Below are 20,851 nucleotides of genomic sequence, written 5' to 3'. Positions count from 1 at the left end.
GATGTGAAGACCTCGTCCCAGCACGAATTCACATCCGACAGTGGAGAAATTAGAAGAGTCCAGAAGACGATTCTGACGTATTCGTCTAACTTCGGGATGCGACGCGGCCCTGGAAAGGAAGAAAGAAGTTACTTTCGACGGGCACGGGGTCGGAATCCGCAAACGAGCGACATTCAGTTATTGATCCACGATATCAATAGGTGATGGCGATTTGATCAGTTTTGATCAGTGTGGCTAGCATATTGTTGGAGGACACCATGTGGTCAGATGACTCCGGTTGTTTCCATAGTTACTACTACACAAAAACTGTATGCGGTCAGTACATAGCTGATGCACTCGTTCGCCATTGTCCATACGTACCGAGTCGAATCCATTTCGGTTACCTAGTACAGTTTAAGATGCGCTAAGCCTGCCAACTTGTGCATTCAAGCCTGCGACAAACACAACGTTAGCTGAGGCTTTAGCGTGCTATAGCAGAGCACTCAAGGACTCATAGAACTTGTCTTTGATGGCGTTAGAGCTACAGCCGCTTTCGGGCACGACATAGACAGCGATCAACTCCTTTATCGATGTAGTCAGACGAGCCGCACAGAGGCAACTAACAACAGGTACCCAGTCAAACAATGATACTTACTCCCGGTGACTTATGAAGGTACCAACCCTGGATGTCCTACCACAGCCTGCCAATCTACCTCAATGGCGTCTTCGCTGTCAGTTCTTATCCATATCAAGGACAAAGTTAGGGTGCGAGCTTACAGACTGCTATGTTCGTCTTCCCAACCCAATCTCGGCATCTTGACTTCTATCTAGGTTTGAGCAACCTGGCAGTGTTCCAGGTGACGTGGCACCTAGGCTCCGAAAGGGCGTTACAGCTGAACGATTATTGTTATTATTGTCGTAATAATTATTGTTCAGATTGTCCGATCCATCAGCACCTCATTGTTCAACACTCGTGCTTCACTACCATGCAAACAGTTTATTCAAGGACCTTATTTTAAAGAAACGTATAAAAGTGGATTGAGAACGGACCTAATTCTAGTGTTTCACAGGCATCCTAAGGCGCCCATACCCTCAAAGACTCAGACACGTAATGGAAACTGACAACAAGAAAGCCACTGACATCGATCAGCAGCTTCTCCAATCTTGTACAGGGTGATCAGGCAGGTTCCACCCCGAGTTTCGCCAACAATGTCCAGGGTTTTCGTAACCGGTCTCACACCCCTGTACCAGATCAAATGTTCGTCACCTGTCCCCCTGCGCTACTCTGAATTAGGCACGGAAAACACTGTTTCTGGCGAACGATGATAGGGTGCGCGCAATACGTGGCCTTAACTTTTGGTGCTTGATAGTCTGATGGAAAGTGTGGATGTGTAGGTTCCTTACAGTGTTAGCATTAAGATGACACCAGACCATTTCCTCTTTCTCACTTTACTCCTTTCGAACCTCGCTGCTTTCCTTGATATTAACTAACTATGATTATTTCCTAACGAGGCACCCATTTTCGGTACCCTTGCTGCACTTCATGTTGACGCCTCACGGGATCAGCTTAAAGGGTCCCCCAGAGGTGGAAACTGCACGGGCGGCTACTGAAACCGACTGAGAGGTGCTCCAATAATCGTCTTTCAATATGCATGTACAACCTGTTTTTCCTTATTCTTACAGCCGTGATGCAACAATACAGCATGATCTGTACCCGGTTAATTAGATTGACTACTTCCAATTCACTGGCGTCGAACTTACTGGGCGCAGTGGCGATCGTTCCTTGCCGATGGAGCCGACAGCGCCAGATGCCTCCGGAGTTCCACAAGCGATACCTCCCTAAAATTGATTCCGAAAAGTTGGATACATATCGTGATCAGCACTTACCATCAACCCGTTTAGTCCAGCTTACTCCAGCTTTGATCAAACCCGATCTGGAACTTTCGTGAGTCATATGCTGTGGTCGATTTACGTGTATTTTATCTGATTCATAACGTCTGTGGGACTGGTGTTATGAACCTGTTATGGGGAAACTGTCGTACACCTGTCTATTGGTTCCAGCCATCGGAAAAAAGTGGTTAAACACGCTTGTCGAGTTGAGGGCATGTGTAGGAAGGACTGTTAAACTTGGGGCTTTTTATGTTACTTTTTTATCGTTGATGTGTTGCTGTGATTGAAGTCGCCCAAATCACACAGTTGCTTTGGTCACGTGATGCATGTCCTTATTATAAAGCGGTACCGAATTTGTGCGTGGACAAACCAACGTTCAATCGTACTGAACCGTATTCAAGAAGCACATGAGGCCTTCGGGCGTGTCAAAGCGTGGATGCCAGATCAGTAGCTCATCCTCAAACTGCCCAGGGTCAGGAAGATATTCGCTGTCGCAACGGATGCTAGTGACCGGAGCGTCGGTTCAGTCCTGAATCAGAAGGATGTGGTCGTTGAATATGTCAGGCGTATCCTGACTGACACTGAGAAAAGGCCATAGTTGCAAGGACACAGGTTTTACGTCGAAACCTACCGCTAACCTCTTGGATGGATCGAGACCATAAAAATCATCGCGGAAAGCTGGCGCGCTGGGGTCTTATGATCCGGCACGTATTGGAGGATGAGGACCGTCAGGTCGATAGCCTTTCAAGACAAAGGGATGGAAGTAAAACCCCGAAGGTCATGACCCGTGCCAATATTCTTCTCGTTGAACTGGATCCCGGAATGTTGGTGCAACTACAGCGGTGGGATCCCACATTACGGAAGGTTGCAGCCGCCTTGCTGGACGCGAGAGGTATTGAGGATGTGGAGACAAACAGAACTGGAGATATTCCAGGAGCGATTCCATAGACTGAGCGTAAATGCGGTTTGCATACTATCCTGGAAGGTTAACGATTCGTATATTGTGCTGCATGTGATACTTTTTGACTTGAGACGATAGCTGATCGTCAAATGCCACGAAATGACACATACAGGATGCTCCATAACGTACGACTCCCTTCGGCAAAGGGTTTACCGGCCAAGGATAAGAAGCGATGTAATGGTGTGGCGTGTAAAAGATGCCAACTGATGAAAAGGGATTCAACAGCAGCAGCGCATCCCATTGGACCTATCCCTTTACCAGAGATCGGGGAATTATTGTCCTTTGAGGCATGAAGCCCTTTGCCTTACAACTAGCCGCAACCAATACGTTGTGGTAGTGAGAGAACACCTGTCGTGGCGAGTCGAGGCGGCAACCATGCCAAATCAACGGGTAACTGCGATTATAGGAGTGGTCATGCATCACATTGTGGCAGGCCATTTGGTACGGAAAATAATCTTAACAGATCATACTCCCTACCTTGAAAGTGAAGAATTCAGAGGTTGCTTGCAGTGGCTTGGTATCGAACGGCTAAGGACGGCGCCCTATTATCCGTAGACAAATGGCCTGACGGAACGTAACAATCCGACGGTCAAGTAATGGCTGGTGGTCAGAGGTCATAATCTGGAGGTGAACTCTTGAACAGGAGGTGCATGATGTTGTATACTGCTGATGAAGCCTGCGAATAGCGTCTGGTTAAGTGTCAAAGCGCTGTCCTGCATCATCGTCATCATCATCGACAGCATGACGTCAGTCTTCAGCAATGATGCTTCGCTGCCGTACAACCATGATTTATTTGAAAGACTTATTTTGAATAGAAGAATAAAAGGAGATGGGGAAGAAACTTAGTGCTTACACTTCCAGACACTCAATCAGGCAAACTGATAGATGGTTGATACGGAAATTATTGAACCGCTTTGCATTGTTTGTTCGTCATCGTTCGATATTCAAAGAAAATCAAGGATAGTTCAAGTAGACGCCTGAATATGTTCACTTTTCAAAAACTATGCAAATGCGGTTTTTGCGTTCGTGTGTAATAGCTTGTAACAGCGCGTTGGTCAATAAATATCTCTGCACTCGAGAGCGCTTCTCCTTTCACTGATAGCTCGGTTGCTTTTACCGGTGATTGATCAGATGACCGACCGTTGATCTGTTCGGCGAACTTGGCAACGAGCTTGTAAATATCTTATCCTCATTAACGGTGTCTCCACGACTGGGGCGAAACGTCGGCAAGTTGATTACCAAGCTCGGTGAACAAACTAAAGGCCACCAAATTTCAAGGTTGCTATCTCCGAATGACTTGCCTGTCAAACTGCTATTGGTCAAACTGCCCGTAAGATGATCTCCCGTTACTAAGAATTTGTTTTTAACTTGCCGGCTTCTGCTCGCCTCCTAGATTGTGGTGACGCTAGCCCACAGACCCTGGACCTATTCTTCATCAACAACCAACTGCGATCACTATTTTTCCACCCCACGAACATCAGTAGACCGCAGCTGCATCACATTCTATCTCATTTTTCCGCCATCTCATCCGCCTTTCTGAGCTACTGTTCTATCAACTGAGAAAGTAGCCCTTCGGTTAACCTATACACTTGTTGAAAATTCACGACGGTTCCGCAAAATATATACGCCAAATTTAAGTTTTGCACTTCGTCCTCTTTTATTTCTGAGAGTAATGTGTTTTTAATCCTTTATTCTACAGAAAACTGATTTTTTCACTAATTGATTTGCCCAGTACTGCAAAGTTTTATCCTTCGTATGTCTACCTGTTTATTCAGCAAGGCAGTTTAAACTATTCGCCGTTTCCTCAGTTTCTGTTGTCATTCGATATTTGGGCTACTGATATTACTATCACTCGTTCTGCTCTAGTAAACTAAACGCGAATGGTTCACGGCTGACATGGTGTAAACTAACCCATTTTCTCAGCTTCTAAGTGTGAGTAAACCCGAAACTCTGACATCTGTCATCCCGTTTCTGTCGGTCTGTCTTTTACCGAAATTCTAGAGTTTTTTGTGCATTCTGCCGAGGGATACTCCACTGGGTGATTACCTATACAGTTTCAAGTTTAACGACTCCACGCGGGATCCTTTGACGTGTCTCCTAGCATCCACATTACGTCGAGTAAATTTTACAAAATGAAACTGATATACTGATATATACTTTGGAGGCCTTTTATAGGATGTGGTATGCTTGCCTGTGTTACCTCTCAGTGTTATGGACTGCATTCGATACTGATGTGTGACAAATGTGAATAATTGACAAATTTGTTCGCGCCTCAGTGGGGATGTCGCCACCTCCTACACCGTCTATGCAAAGGCTCCTCAAAGCGCTTTCAAGGAACTTTTCTTGTTTCCTCCAGCATCCGTGCATCTGCTGTTAACCCTAACTTGTCTAGGTTGATGTCGGCGAATCCGTAACGGGGCAATTAGAAATTTTGTGGTTTTGTAAAAGGAACTTCCATTGAAGAATGTGTCCAGCATCAGAAGCTGCATTTGTTTGGCCATGCATGCCGTATGCTGAATCATAGTTTGCCGAATAGCGCTACTTCCCCTGCCCTATTCAGGGTGGCAGAAACGGCGAGGTGGCCAAATCTTGACCTGCCAGGGGTTATGAGAAAGATTATGTAGAGTCTGGGTCCTGTCTATGCAATCGAACATCCAGGATGAAGGTCGCATGATTCCCATTGCGTCTGGTTCCAGAGGCCACAAGATGTAGCCGCTAATTCATATGAATGGCGTTCTTGTTATCAATTTCGATCCAGATTGCCTGTATGAGTGTCTGAAGGTGTAGGCACCTCGAAATGACTAGTAAACTGGCACCAAGCCCCCTCCCCGTCTACCTTTATTCTTTTCGACACAATAAGGTCTCAAGTAAATCATGGTTGTACTGCGGCGGAGCATCATTGATGAACACTAATGTCATGATGTCAACAAGGGTGATGCTGGTGACTGTTAACCACTCCAGCTATATTCCCGGCTTCTTATAACTCGAAAACTTGAGTTGGTACCCTCGTTTGAAACCCATTTCGAGTGGCAATTTTCATCAATTTATAGGGGTCTTTTGTTTCTCACTATCCATATGGTAACCGTTTATTGTGTACTATCAGCAATTTCAAGAGGACCAACTAACCTGAAAGGTTTTCCCTGCGCCCTGGAAGTTCCCCCAGGTTAACAAATGCCCACAACAGTGACTTAGGCCAGAAGTGGGGTTCGGATCTTGTTCTCCCGGTGTGTTCCACATATTTCATTGATTTGTGTGAGCCAGGACAGTCGGATTAGAACTTGGGCCTTGTGGTGCAGACTCAAATTACTTGTATAGAAGACTCTTCTTTACCTGCAATCACTCCACTACTTGTCAAATCGGTTGCTTTAAAACGGCTCTCCACACGCTTGCAAGTCCTACGCGCTTTATTCTGTTCACGTTGGGATGCCTGGCGATTTCCATTGTCCCGACCACCAGCTGCTGTGATGTGAATCCTCTGGGAGGATGGAGTGGATAACCGATATCAATCGCATTGTGAACTTTGGTATTTATGAATGCAAAAGACGATATTGAGACTAATATTTTCCCCTAGAAATTGCTCACATGTTTGAATTAAATGTATCCTTCTTCGCGTTGACTCCTGAGGAAAAACCAATCACCAAGTGGCTGTTCCCTTTATTGACCTTCATTGTTTTGTGTGCAGTCAATAGGCCTCACTCCATATCGCACATCTCATATGCACGTTACTACATGTGAATAGAATCTGAATGTACATTCCCTTTTTCTACTCCTCCTAGTTATTATCAGGCTTATTTGCTATCCCCAAAGTATTAGATTAGTTTTATCGTCCTGACAGATTTCTTTATTGTTAACCTGTGCTTCCCTGTGCAACCAAGCCGGCTGTACTCCGAGCTCGTGCCACACAATTTGGACCCACGCTATCGTGATCGTTTACGCGAGCGTTTGGAACGTCGAGAAATGATGCTACGCCGCCGGACATTCGCTATTCCCGAGTTCTATGTGGGTAAGTCATCTTGAGAGGGAAAATGAAGCAGATTTTTTCTTCAAAAAAAGAGAGCGAACTAATCCAACTCAGTGGAAACATCATCACATCATTAGATCCAGTTGAATGAGCGGACTTTGTGCATACTGTGTTTGGCCAAACATGTTTCAGTCGAAGATGGACGTGAGTAAATTTTCGACAGCGTCCCCGGTTGCTGTGTACCTGGTATGTACAAAGTGTCTATCGAGTTTCCATGCCAAATATGATAACCGACGGCTCCAACTAAGGTCATAAAAACCTCGCGCTTCATTTCCAACGTTGGTTGGCAGTGGCCAGACATTGTTCTTGCTGCCACGTATGCTTGTGGCAACCCCACAAAACAATCAGCAAACATCCTACTCAAAAACCGTATCGCTTCTGTGTATGTATTGTTTGCACTGATTGTGTAATCTTGTTTGAGTTGGTAGGCCACTTCGGCCTGGCACCATCGTTGGCATCGTTGTATAAAGTAAGAAACCGTTGCTTGTTGATAAATATTCAATCCAGCCAGGCACTCTTGGGTTACTTTGGCTACCCTGGAGCACAATGATTCTTTGCGTGCGATTTTTCGGGGATGTATGAAAAATCCGCCTCCACAAACGGTTTCGCAAAATAACGGAGGAGCTACAAACGGAGGGTTTTCCAGGCGCAGGAAAAACAGCTGAATTAAGTGTGCGACCTCAGAAAGTCTGCAGCTATTGATTATAGTGTCACATAATTCCGTGTCTTTCTTGGTGGCTATCAGGGTTGTTAAAATACGGTCACATTCGGTGAGACTATCTTTGTTCTGTCCATAACACAGCTTTACCAAGGGTGGTACCTCGGAATCTATCCGCTTGATGAGTTGGATAAGCAGGTTGGGCACATTGGGTAACCGATCCGTTAGCATAAACTTGTAACTTACGGTACCCGGATACGCAGTACGAGACTGAATGTTATCCAATTCTGGATAGTGCGGAGTTTTCAAATGAATCTCCACTTGATCCAGGGTGAACTCACTCGCCCTCTTACTTTCCTGACTTGCTTCCGATAGGTCAGATTTCCTTCTTGGTGTACTGCTCATCAGTCGGAGGACGCACGTGTACAAGTTGGTATACACAGGATTTGAACCACCTCACCTTATTGATTAACTCGTGATGTGCAATCCAGTGGTCCGCCTGACCCCTAAGCGGTATTCAAAGTTTGGTACTTGAGCAACTAACCAGTAAGTCGGAGATCCATGATTGAACGTCACGCGGAATGATGACCCGTAGTGGACAATGGCCCCCTCCTCATAAGCTTTTCAAAACGGATCATCTCTAGTGGGGGCCATCTCACTAAGCTTTAACTTGAACCTAGTGCCCTCTGAAAGATCAACTCCCGGAAAGGACACTAGATGAGTTTTATGGAATGGACAACAAAGACAAGAATGCAAAATTCATGTACCGGTTCTCATATTTTGGCACTAACCAGAAACTTTACTATCCGATTTAGTACTAGGTTATATTTGAGGTATTTATAGACTACAAAGCAGTATTGCTTTAGAACACTCAGTGTTTACAGTTTTCCTCCTGTATAAATGGCCCTTTTGGCTGGTTCTTGAAACTTACAGTGGCTGAATCGCCCTCAGAGGAAGCAGTGCCTTGAAAGGAACCACGGTATTTTTGGTGTCAGAGGATTTTCACGCCTATGAGCGCCAAGGATGAGTGTTGTAGTATTTGTAATAATTGGACAGACCGCTGACCATTACGTCATCCCGGATGGTACATACCACACATCATACATCAGACGTTAACAGGGTTTCGTTCTAACTCCAAAAATCCGTTGGAATTTGAGATTTCGAAGAGAGTACTTCCATCAAACCACTTTATGACGTCTTAGTCTTTTTGTTCTCCAGGTGGTCTATTCTTTTGATTTATCAGACTTCATAACGCAAGAAGTTGAACAATCCTCCCCAGAAATGTTGAAGTGAGGCCACTTTCTCTGATAGCCTACAACAATGCTCACCACCATACATGGTTTGTGTGGCTGTGACTCTGTGAAGAGATCACCCATCAGAAGTGGCTTGTTTCGGGTACACTCTTAAAGCTTCTTTGAAGCATTACCAGAAGTTACCAACTATGTTCCGCTCATTCACCCGGTATTTCTTGATAAGGCAACAACATAGACTGGATGGATTGGCGTTAGTCGGCAGAAAATCAGTTACTAATCATACAAGCTCGCTGAGAACCATTCTACAGCTCACTACCGGTTTCGCCCTTTGTGAGGTACAGACAGACATGCTCTTCGAGTTTCAATCAATTTTTTCCCTCTTGAACACCGAATTTGACGTAGGTGGAATCATACACCCGTTTGCAAATTCACTTGGTGTTAATGGGAGACTAAACTGAATATTGGTTGAATATCTAGTTTACGCTAATAAACTTCCAACTAAAATGTAAGGTGGTCTTTATGCAGCACGCACATTCGTACTTTATCATAAACACGGATTACAGCTTATATTTAGATGAATTTCTCATTGATACCAAGTGAATATAGAACACAAATGCTTGTTTTATGACTGGTGTCCATAGTGCTGGAAGGTACCATTCATCGCTAACATTGCTGCTAAACCCATCGGACCTGTTCCCTCATTTGCACACTCTGTAAGCGGTCCTCCGTACATCATTTTCAGACTTACTTACAATGATATCGATGTGTGTACCTTTTGCTGAAAAGTTCCAAAGGGGGTGAAACGTTGTGATAACAACTATATAGACAAGGGCGGGCCGTGATAGAAGTGTGGAGCCTCCGTGACCGTTTGTGGAAATTGAACGTTGAGTTAAAGAAACAGCTGTTAGTCAGGCGCCTATTTGCGTTTCCTTTTGAGGTGATCTGTGGAGCGACGGTGATTCCCCTTCTGTTGTGTTACAAATCACAGAGATGATCTTTATAGTGGTTCGGCGTGCTTTGATGGTCCTATAAAAGATGGCGCAGTTTTGAAGTTTTGTCTTTATTATCAGGAATTTAAGTAGGTGGTTCCCCCTTAAGAGAGCCCATCTGCCACTGAAATCGCTCTCTTTGGCAAATTCCACTGTTCCCTAGAAAAGGTGACGAATAAAAGTATACACGAAAATGGTTTGCCTGTATAATGTCTGCTGAAATCACTCCTCTGAAAATGGTTTACAAGTGAAAGCCAAGAACAACATTGTAGCATACATAAGATATGCCATAATTAGGAACTCCAAGGACTTGCACGTGTGGCTACCGAACTTCACTCAACCTGTGAGGCCCCGTTGATGGAGTTATACTTCGACCTACCAAAGGCGCAAAAATCCTCGGTTTAAGGGGACTTGGTGCAGGCTATTTTGACCGAACTGATTGGGTTGCACTTGTCATACTCCTAGGCACACCATCAGTCTCATGGAGCCAGAATGAGCCGAATGGTCCGGAATGAAGTCTAAAAATTTGTTTGCGGACCAAAACGAACACCTGCTTGTGATAAATCGTTTAGGCGGGGTTTTGTACTCTATAGCCACTTTCGTGCTTATATTCACCGAACATATTGATGAAATGTATATCCTGTTTAATTTTTGTAGCTGATAGAAGATTGGTATATCGTACAAGCAGACAAACTTTGTAGGATCACTCCACCGAAGCGTCATACGTGATCCCGCTCGGTTTAAAGGAAGTAACGGTTTGTTTTCTGCACCTTGTTTCAGGTTCCATTTTAGCCGTATCGATCGCGGACAAGTTTGCTCCAGACGGCATTCACCGGTTTGTCGGTATATGCATCGAGCGGCTAAACGAAGGGCTGTGGACCACATTCACCGTGCGAAATGTGATAGAAAAATCCGGTGAGTTTTCCTCGGTTTGTTTTTCCAGACGGGTTTGTTTTTATCTGTTTTGTCTTTTTTTAGATGTTGCACGGCCCAGCTGTTTCAAACTAGAGCAGTGTGTCCAGTTTGCTTTACAAGTTCGAAACGCGCGCCTGTCAGCGATTTTGGAGATGCGCGAGCCACATGAAGCGACGGCTAGTTTATCACAGAATAGTCAAGCTGAATAAAATGTCCCTGAACAGTCTTTGTGAAAATGATCACACTCACCAATGGATTTTATGAGTTCTGAATTACATTCAAATGGGGAGTGCCAATGGCATTGTCCTCCTCCGCCATCATCAGCAAAAGCTGTAAAAAAAAACGCATACACGTTGTATAGTGGTCGTGGCTACTAGGGTTTCGTTTACCGATGACCTTGAAGACAGGAGTGGATAGCTACGCATTAGAGACAGGAGCAGATATAATTGACGCATGAATCCAGGAATGACTGTGAACCTTTCACTGCAGACAAGAGCCTGGATACATGCGCGCCAATGTAGGCGCCACTGCACCATGTTTGTTATTGTCTTTAATTATTGATGTAGACCGTCTCGGTCCAACTATTCAGGGGGGGGGATAGCAATGACCAGCGCAGCTGCTTTTGCTGGTAATATATTTCGTACTTTGCTGCCAAATCATTTATGGACTCCCCCTGGCTCATTTCTATCGTTCTCATGGTTGTGCGAAAAAAAGCTCTCGGAAAAGTCGGTCGGCTTGTATACGGATCATTTGGCCAAGCCAGTGCAACTTATAAGATGTGGTTAGTTCATCCATCGTGGGCGAGTTATTTCATCCGAAACCATTCCTAATATGGTATAAAAATGCGCGCATAACAACTGCAATGAAAAAAATTACCCATTGGATCGATCGGCGAGATGACCCAAGTTTTTAGAGCTTGAATTTACTGACTGGAAGGTCCGTTGTTTGAACCCCACCTGTGCCTCTTGACTTTCCCTGCCTAGGCTTGGGCAACCTGGCATGGCAGCTAGGAACCGAAAAAGTGCTACAGCTGAACGAACATTGGATCGATGAGTCCGTTCACATTCAGTATAGCACGACAACGGTAGTCGAACGGTTGCTCTAAATCTTGTCCTGATTCTATTACTGTACTTTTGACAGCATAACATACGTGGGGTTTCAGGTTAGTTCAGTGATGAAGCTCGAAAACATTTGACACTTGATTTTTTCATAACTCCTGAACACTTTCATGTGTTTCTCTTCAACCACATGACTTGTCATTCATCACTAGTTGAGATAGTTTCTCTCAAGTGAACTAACAGAGGTTGTGCGATCCTCTCTCTTTGTCTGGAATCGCACAAACTACAATGAGACTGGGTTTTGTTAATTTACCCCCTCTATTTTTATTTCCTAGCTGTTGAAATCAAGTATGAACTCTATAACCCCACGCTGCAGTCATTGGAAGTGCTCCTACTAGAAAAGCGGTTAGATCAGAACTTACTTTACCTTCGGGATGCTCCCTTACAAGAAAGTCGGGTTCCGTTTGACATGGCGCCAGTTCCACATCCATCAAACACCCCGGTCCCGGTCAATCCGAAGAAAGTAGGTTTCTGCGTTTCCACTTTTTGTGGCACTCACAGATTTCCTTGTTTGGCATCGTGTGGATATCTTTTAATATCAAACTTGTCTCCCAATCAAGTCATTACCATCTCTTCTGATTGCCGGAATGTATAATGAAGTTGTAAGCCATATTTGTCTGACTAAAATTCTTCGGACGGATGTCAGCAAGGTGTCGAAATGGATTTCGCTTTCGACAGCTGTCATTTAGGCTGATAAAGACATGTGTTTTCTTCACATGGCACGTTTTATTTCAGATTGATCTTTGAGTGATAGAGCGACTATTTCCGAGCAGAACATCCATGTGTAAACGTAATTCGCATCCTTTTCATAAAGGAAACTACTCACAAGGTTGCTGAAAACTTCGATAGCGCACGACCGGTTTCGCCCTTTTTGGGGCTCATCAGGTAGGCGCAGTCGCCGAGTTTCCGTCAACCTTATAATCTACTTGAACCTGAATTGGACTGTTTTCGAGGAAACCAAATTGATTTGCAAATTAGCGTATTTCTCGAAAACAGTCCAGTTTGGGTTCAAGTAGAACCTAAGGTTGACGGAAACTCGGGGACTGCGCCTACCTGATGAGCCCCTAGAAGGGCAAAACCGGTCGTGGGCTGTCAAAGAGTTTTCAGCAACCATGTGAGTAGTTTCCTTTATGAAAATATACTGCGATATCTCGAATATCGTGCCAACTGAATCATGAGGCGGTCTGTGTGCAGCACATTCAGTTGTAGAATGTCATTAACGCGAGATTCAGTTGAGTCTCTCGTGAAAACCAAAATAATTCGCATCCTGTTGTAGGATCAGATATTCCTCAGCGCTTTCGCTATCACGACAAAATTGCTGACCTATTAATGAATAGTTCTTCCTGTAATTGAAACTAGTCTTTGCTGTACAGCTGTTTCCTCCTTATTAGAAATCATCAGAAGGGCGCGGCGCATCCCACGAGCGGCCAAACCACTAGCTGAAAATTTGGAGTTTTGTGAGGTGGGTAGCGCACTGTTGATCATTCTCAATAAGGAAGATACAGCTGTACAGTGCTTCTTCGCTTTTCAGCTTAGATTTGCTTCACTTACAGGACGGAATCTCCGTTGAAATCGCCGATTCCCACACTAGTAATGGTGGTCCTTTAGTGCTAGTGTATTTCTCTACATCTACAGGCAATTTCACTATTCATCAAGGACGGGCTCCAGAAGCACTTTACATGTCCCATGGATGCATCATCATCATCATCATCATCGACAGCATGACATCAGTGTTCAACACCGATTCTTCACTGCCGTACAACCATGATTTATTTGAAAGCCTTATTGTAAAGAAAAGAGTAAAGGTGGACGGGGAGGGGATTTAGTGCTAGCTTGCCACAATCATTCCGAGGTGCCTATACCTCCAGATACTCACTCAGGTAATCTGGATAGAAACTGACAACAAGAACGCCACTGACATCGGTTTGCAGCCATGTCTTGTAGTGTCTCCAACCAGGCACAGTGAGGATCACGCGGTCCCCATCCTGGAAGGCGAGTAGCACCGACAGCACCCAAACGTTCCGTGATCTGCTTCATACTCCGCTGCCAAGTCAAGGGTCGGCCATTTGTTTGTTTACGCCACTCCGAATTGAGCAAAGAAAACAGCACTCTCTTCGGCATACGCAACACGTCCCAACCAACCCGGCTTCTGGTGCTGGACACATTCTTCAATGGAAGTACCCGTTACACAACCGAAGACGCGTAACTGCCTCGTTACGGATTCGCCGACACCAACCCACACGAGCTATGGTTCTGAGACAACGATTATCGAAGACGCTGCTCGAATAGGCCAAGTCTCATGAATGACTGTCACTTCCGTCTTTAGGCGATGTTCACACTGGTAATTCGACAGTTGGTATCATCTTTCTCGTAGCTGCTTTGTTTGTGGTGGAGTATTTCCTGTAAAACTTTTTTTCACCGCTTTCAGGTCAAACTACTCCCACCACCGTGGAAATTTCAATGGTTTTTACACGGTTACCGTGGGATTGACCCGAGTGCACTGGACTATCTGACACCTAAACAACTGGCTCAAGTGACCGACAAATTGACTTTGGTAGATCGCTACGATTTAATGAAAATGTACCGGTGAGTGTTGGTCAATTTGTTTAAATTTGCTTATAATCGTATTGCGATCGGTTCAGTCAGTATTCACTTTTATCATTGCTTGTAAGTCCCTAGATCCACCTCACTTCTACTGTCCGGCTGTTGCGCACAACTTTACAGTACCAAGGGGTGTTGCATGTCAATTAATCGACGGTCTCTAGAGCGATTCGGAAATCCTGCGGAAGTTTGTTTCCAGCAAAGGATGCTGGGCTTGGGAGGGCTGACAACCGAGTTTTAAAATGTCCGGTTATTTGAGGCTTAAAATCCAAAGTGAATTCACCTTGATGTTCTGGTGTCAACGCACCTCTGTTACACGAGCGGTCGGTATTCCCTAACTGCTTGCGAAACAGCTCTTCCACGGTCGGGTCCGGTGGAATTTCTAATCACTTTAAATAAGTCAACTACTTACATCACAACCGGATACGCAGTTACCTCTGAAAACCATTGTTTTAACACTACCTCGATGACTTTCCGTTTACGCTTCTATTAGTGAATATATTGTCTCCGATAAGCAGTAAGCTAATGCGAGTTCAAAATTTGATATCTCAGAATCCGTTTTCAACAGGTAGAGTGTTTTATTCTGTGCTTGTTCGGAGGATGGGGTGAGATAGGATCGACTGGACCAAATAGTACTCAGTATTAAAGTATGGACCCAAGCACCGTTCCGTAGAATAGAAGATTCCGTACTGGGAAAGTGATGTCTTAACGGAAAATGAGATGGCTGGAGTAAATTTTCCTATATCGAAGCAACTTATTCCGAAAGATTCCATGTTGTGTAGATACGCCTGGAACCGTTCAGGCTGATCAATTTTCGTTTCGTGTGCGCTCTGCTGACTGTTGAGGATATTCCGAATTTTCACGCGAATCGGCAGGCGTTAAGAGGACGTTTCGCTCACGCCGGACGTTAGAACTGTTTTTTTTGTGGCCCGACCTTCAAATGAGAGTTGTGTCACCATGTTCTATTATTCCGAAAGATTCCATGTTGTGTAGATACGCCTGGAACCGTTCAGGCTGATCAATTTTCGTTTCGTGTGCGCTCTGCTGACTGTTGAGGATATTCCGAATTTTCACGCGAATCGGCAGGCGTTAAGAGGACGTTTCGCTCACGCCGGACGTTAGAACTGTTTTTTTTTGTGGCCCGACCTTCAAATGAGAATTGTGTCAGCCATGTTCTAGCAGCTGCTAATCATTCTATATGTTTTATTCCTGTTCTTATGTTAGCCAACCCTACGACAGATTTTCCGAGGGCGATTTCGCACACTACTTTTGTCCGTAGACATCATCCTCGTCATCTGCGTTGACCTCCTTGCTTTTGAGATCCCATGCTGCGGGAATGGGACAGTCAAGACATCCTCATTGGATTCACTTGGCTGGGCCTATCTTTATTTTCTGCAATAAATATAAGCCGCTCGACCTCCTAGTTTTTCAATCAATAAGGTGATGATGATTATGGCCTTTTCATATACCCCGGTAGTCATGAGGACCATTTGAGCAAGCCAATTTTGTTAGTGCGGTATTTCACCATAGCAGTGTTCACCACAAGCTACTCCACAGCATACAGGGCATCAGCATGCGATGGCCTTACGTTTATATTCACGCATAACATACCCTACTTCGTGCAGTGCCTTCACAGACACATCACGATCATCTACATACCAGCAGACTTCTGGTCGTCATCAGCTTCCTCATCCTCTGCTAACAGACTAATGAATTGACGTGAACTGTGGATCAGACACAGGGGAAAACAAAAAGTAGAAGGTCACGAAATTTCCAAATACTATCGCAATTACAAAAGAACCCCTTTGGTTCCTGCCAGAGCTACAAAACCTAATCGTTCTAGTGTCAAGTAACCATACTCGGGCTGCTTGTTTATAACGGCCGCTTTTTGTCCGTATCTGATTTGAATTCAACCTGTGACACTTACTCGCTTTTATGGCCTTCATGAAAAACAGTTTGATATATTTATTGCGAAGTGCTCATCCGCAGCTTAAGACAGTTCTTACAGAAAATCGGACTTGTTGCATAAAGATGCATCATGTTGAAGTTAGAACAGTGTATTTTCATTGTTACGATACTACTTACAAGTGGTGAGTAGTATCCGCACTAATATTCTGCCATGGACACTCATGTGTTACCCGCGGTAATACTGAACAATAACCCGGTAATACTTGATATGTACGCAAGCTATATCCGCCATGTTCCACTTTTGTTTTTGTTGCAACGAAAGATCCTAGGCTGTAGGTTGATGTTCTATCACAGGAGTGTTCTCCTACTTATATGCCTATCAGTTCACCGGCTATCTGTTTCTTGATTCTCGTCTTTTCCAATAGGTCACGCCCATGCTTAGAAGACAAACAAGAAGCACTGGGTGATGCATACCTTCACCATCAAGATCTCATTCGCTATCATGAGCAGCGTCGACGCGAATTGCTTGAACGTTACCAATCGCAAAGGTTGGGTGACAATATTCTAACCCGCAGTACTGGTTGACTTTTGTGACGAATCGGTCGACGCGTGTCACTTGTACATAACTTGCTTGTCCTACTCAATGGAATACACACTTTCCTAGCTTTTCGAGTCTATTTTGAAGAGAAGGATGTTTCAATACTGTAATTCAAAGTGTTTGATACTTTTATCGTAATCAACCCCTCAGTCTTTAAGTAACCGACTAGGCAAAAATTTGGTGGTTTTTGTAAGCCATGCGTGACACGGAACCGAGGGCAGCATCACGGCACACGCTCAATAGCAAAGTAACTCAGTGTCTAAAACAGTCACAGAGTTACCTAGAGATCCCATCTATTCAAGGTCTTAGAACGTTCGTTTGGCCAGTTTCCATATTTATCAGTGCCATCTAGCTTTTCCTCCTACACAATGTTTTCTGCCTTTACAACCCTGACATATTAATTTGATCCCATATCTTGGCGAACCAGTTGCGTTGATTCTCCGTTCGGTGACAACAACGGTGAGAGCAATAGACGACTGTACAAAGTTGTCATTGGAAAGCCAATTGACAAACACCTTGGAAGTGGCCTTAGGTACCAATTAATTTTTGGATCACGTGTCTTACTTTCACTGTGGGTGTTGAAGAAGGCTACACAGCTTGACCGAGATAAATAATAAGTGTAATAAATTGCCAGAGTGATACTAATGCATTTCACTTCCCCTATTTTGTCCCTTTGTGCACGAGCCTCTCAGTCCTCGCGTCTCTCTTGTTTTGGCTTTCTGAATCGAATCTGGTATATACTTCTCCTATTCTCGTTGCGATCCTTAATGCATGTTTCTGAATTTGTTTGTCGGTATCCGACGGCTATCATATGTCGAAACCTCTTCAAAATCAGGTAACCGCGTGCGATCTGCTGATGATATTTTCCATTAGGCCCAAGCTACTTATAAGTAGTATGAAAGTGATCGCATTCGAGATGAGGGTTCGTCTGGCTTGCTTCATTGAGATGCTCACAGTGCCAAAAGTGTCCTTCTTCACACTTCCTCCATTGTCGCAATTGTCCGCATTTGCATTCGCCTAATAGCCCATTGCGATGGGTCCTGCCCGCCTGATAACCAACCACCTTTTGTTGCTTGTTGTCTCATTCAGTTCAGACTGAAGATCATGGTCGAGACTCTCACTTGCAAACTTCAAATTACTTGATGCCTAAGCAAAGAAAATAAAGTCAGTGCAAAGACAAAAAAATACCTAATTTGGAGAAATCGTCTTCCATGACTCGCTGTACTAGTCTACCAACAGAAAAGAATGAACCATCTACTAGCTACTGCAGCGTAGTCGATTTATCGGATAGACCCTTAAGTGACGAAGAACGGTGTCTGTTTGAGAAGGGATTGAATTTCTCAGCGAGTAAAGATCATTCCTAGTGTCGAGTTCGTGTTCCAGAAGCTTCCTTCAATCGAATTGGAGAAATTACGTCTACAGTTGGTCACAGTTCTAAAGTCCAAGGAGTTCCAAACATTACATCAGCAGACCGAAGAGCCTTAAACACATTGGAGCGTGTAGACAGTGTAGTAATTGCAAAGGCAGACAAAGGTAAGGCCACGGCCATCATGAATAAGAGTGACTCTCTGGACGTAACTGATGGGCCTTACTCACAAATTATTAACTGGACGATTAGGTCAGTAATGAATAAGAGTAAGGTTGGGGTTGGGAGGTATCTTAGATTGGTGATAAACCATCTGGAGCAAGGCAATTGGTATCGATTGTACCCAAAAATCCAAGCATGATCTTATGGGTTACCAAAAATTCACAATGAGGGTGTCCCATAAGACCGACAGTAGATGGTATAGTTTCATCAGCACATGGGCTGGCCGGATTTCTGGTAGGTATCCGTAAACCAGTTGCCCAGTTCCAAAATTCATATTGGTTTGCTAAAAAATTAGCTGGGTTTCAGTTAGAGCTAGACGAAGTTCTTGTTAGCTTTGATGTCAACTCGATGTATACCAATGTCCGTGAAGCGGACTCTGTGGAAGTAGCGAGAAGGCTGGCAGACAGCGCTGAAAGAATGAACGCAACTCTCCGTAGACAAGATGGTTGATAAAAAAAGTATGCCTAGACCTCAGTCATTTTGTCTGTGACTCAATTGTATACCCTCAAGAACAATATCTAGCGATGGGATCCCCAATACCCTCGAATTCGGCAACATGTAGATGGAGGACTTTGAACAGAAAGCTGTAGGTGGATTCCACTGTCCGCCGAGTGTTTTCTGGCGTTACGCATATGACACGTTCGCTGTGACATCTGAACACTTTAGACTCACACATTAAGTTTGGTTACCCATACGGCGTGATTCCCATGGGCACTTTACAGGCATATTATTCGCCTACCCAAGACCAACTGGTAGACAATACAGTATCCGAGGGATCAGGGAAAGTAGGGCGTTCTTGGTGAATCTCTGTGCACTTAACTTATCATTCCTTTCAAACGCGGCTGTAAATCGGGATAAAAAACTCCCCTGAGAGACTACGTATTAGGAAGAATGATCTGGCCTTCCGAGAGGTGTGACCTCTCTTCCAGCAGGCAACTCATCTGATCCACGGATACACCAATTCGATGTATACCAACGTCCCTAAAGCGGACGCTGTGGAAGTAGCGAGAAGACTTTTACTGGCAGACACAACGCTGCAAGAACGAACGCAACTCTCCGTAGACGAGATAGTTGAAGGCATAAAGGTATGCCTAAACCTCAGTCAATTTGTTTTTGACTCAATTATATACTCTCAAGAACAAGGTTTAGCGATGGGATCACCAATATCCCCGATTTTGGCCAACATGTACATGGAAGACTTCGAACAGAAAGCTTTAAACGGATTCGAGTGTCCACCAAGGGTGTTCTGGCGTTACGTAGATGACACGTGCGTTGTAATAAAGCGGGATAAGGTGAACGAATTCTTTCAACATCTGAACACGTTGGACCCTCACAATAAGTTTAGCATGGTGCTAGAGTCCACGTCGGGTACACTAGCTTTCCTTGACTGCATGACACACAAGAATGGTGGGAAATTAAAAACCACTGTATACCGGAAATCAACAGATAGTGGTGCGGTCTTAGACTACTCCTCTGCACATCCAAAAGCAGTATATGCTAGCATAGCCTCAGCGATGTTTAGGAGAGTGAGAGCACTGTGTACAGAGGAGGTCGACCGAAGAGCAGCACAACTTGAGGTAAAAAAGCGACTTCAAGATAGCGGATACCCAGTGGGTTTAATTAAGCGGCAACTAAGACGGGTATTGGTGCCAACACCAAGGCCCAACGAGGAGTGGATCGGAACAGCGGTCATTCCATACAAAACAGGGACATCTGAAGTCATTAGAAGGGTACTGAATACGGCTAACATTAAAGTAGCTTTCCAGAAGAGGAAAACTTTACGCTCGATGTTGGTGCATTTGAAGGATCGCCTTCCGGTTGATAGGACTAGGAACTGTGTATACAAAATAAAATGTAACGACTGTACGAAGGTTTATATAGGTCAGACAGCGAGGGAATTGCACACCAGAATCGGTGAGCATAAGCATTCCATTAACAAACCACCGAGAAACGCAGATGAACACCAGGCGTTAGTCAAAGATTCAGCAATAGCAGGGCATGCTCTAGACACTGGGCATAGGATAGATTTAGAAAATGTGGACATCCTGAGACAAGGTTTAAGATTCACACCACAGCGACTGGTGGCCGAGCCGGTGGAAATCGCCAAGCATCCCAGTGTGAATGGAATTGAGGGGATAGAACTTGCAAACGTGTAGAGAGCAGTCTTAGATCAGCCGAGATGACACGAGGCGGTAGTTAGTTATCAGCAAAGTGATCTGGGTCTAAAAGTACAAAATTCAAGAAGAATGAGATTCACCCCAACCCAAATCTAATTGTCCCGGCGGTTGCCTTTTTTTGGAAACACGCACAAATGAGGTCGCACAAACTACCTTTAGCCTATGACCAGCTTCACAGCCAGGCAGATCATACAG

At 44.5% G+C, this 20,851-nt stretch overlaps 2 protein-coding genes across 2 annotated transcripts; one reads left to right on the top strand and one right to left on the bottom strand.

Moving 5' to 3' along the window:
• Positions 1-1,662: 1,662 nt before the first annotated feature.
• Positions 1,663-16,965, top strand: T265_15661 (hypothetical protein; the record flags this gene model as incomplete). Its single annotated transcript, XM_009178887.1, has 6 exons — positions 1,663-1,924; positions 6,706-6,833; positions 10,532-10,666; positions 12,060-12,247; positions 14,213-14,370; positions 16,719-16,965. The coding sequence occupies 6 exons, from the start codon at positions 1,668-1,670 to the stop codon at positions 16,876-16,878; spliced, it is 1,026 nt and encodes a 341-aa protein (XP_009177151.1).
• On the bottom strand, positions 6,925-7,914 carry T265_12006 (hypothetical protein; the record flags this gene model as incomplete). The annotated part of the gene is made up of 1 exon (XM_009178888.1): positions 6,925-7,914. One exon carries the CDS (start codon positions 7,912-7,914, stop codon positions 6,925-6,927), a length of 990 nt encoding a protein of 329 aa, XP_009177152.1.
• Positions 16,966-20,851: the final 3,886 nt, after the last annotated feature.

Source organism: Opisthorchis viverrini (assembly GCF_000715545.1).
Source record: "Opisthorchis viverrini unplaced genomic scaffold opera_v5_701, whole genome shotgun sequence".
Lineage (NCBI taxonomy): Eukaryota > Metazoa > Platyhelminthes > Trematoda > Opisthorchiida > Opisthorchiidae > Opisthorchis > Opisthorchis viverrini.
The sequence above is the reverse complement of the archived record's forward strand: the minus strand, read 5'-3'. Positions and strand labels throughout refer to the sequence as shown.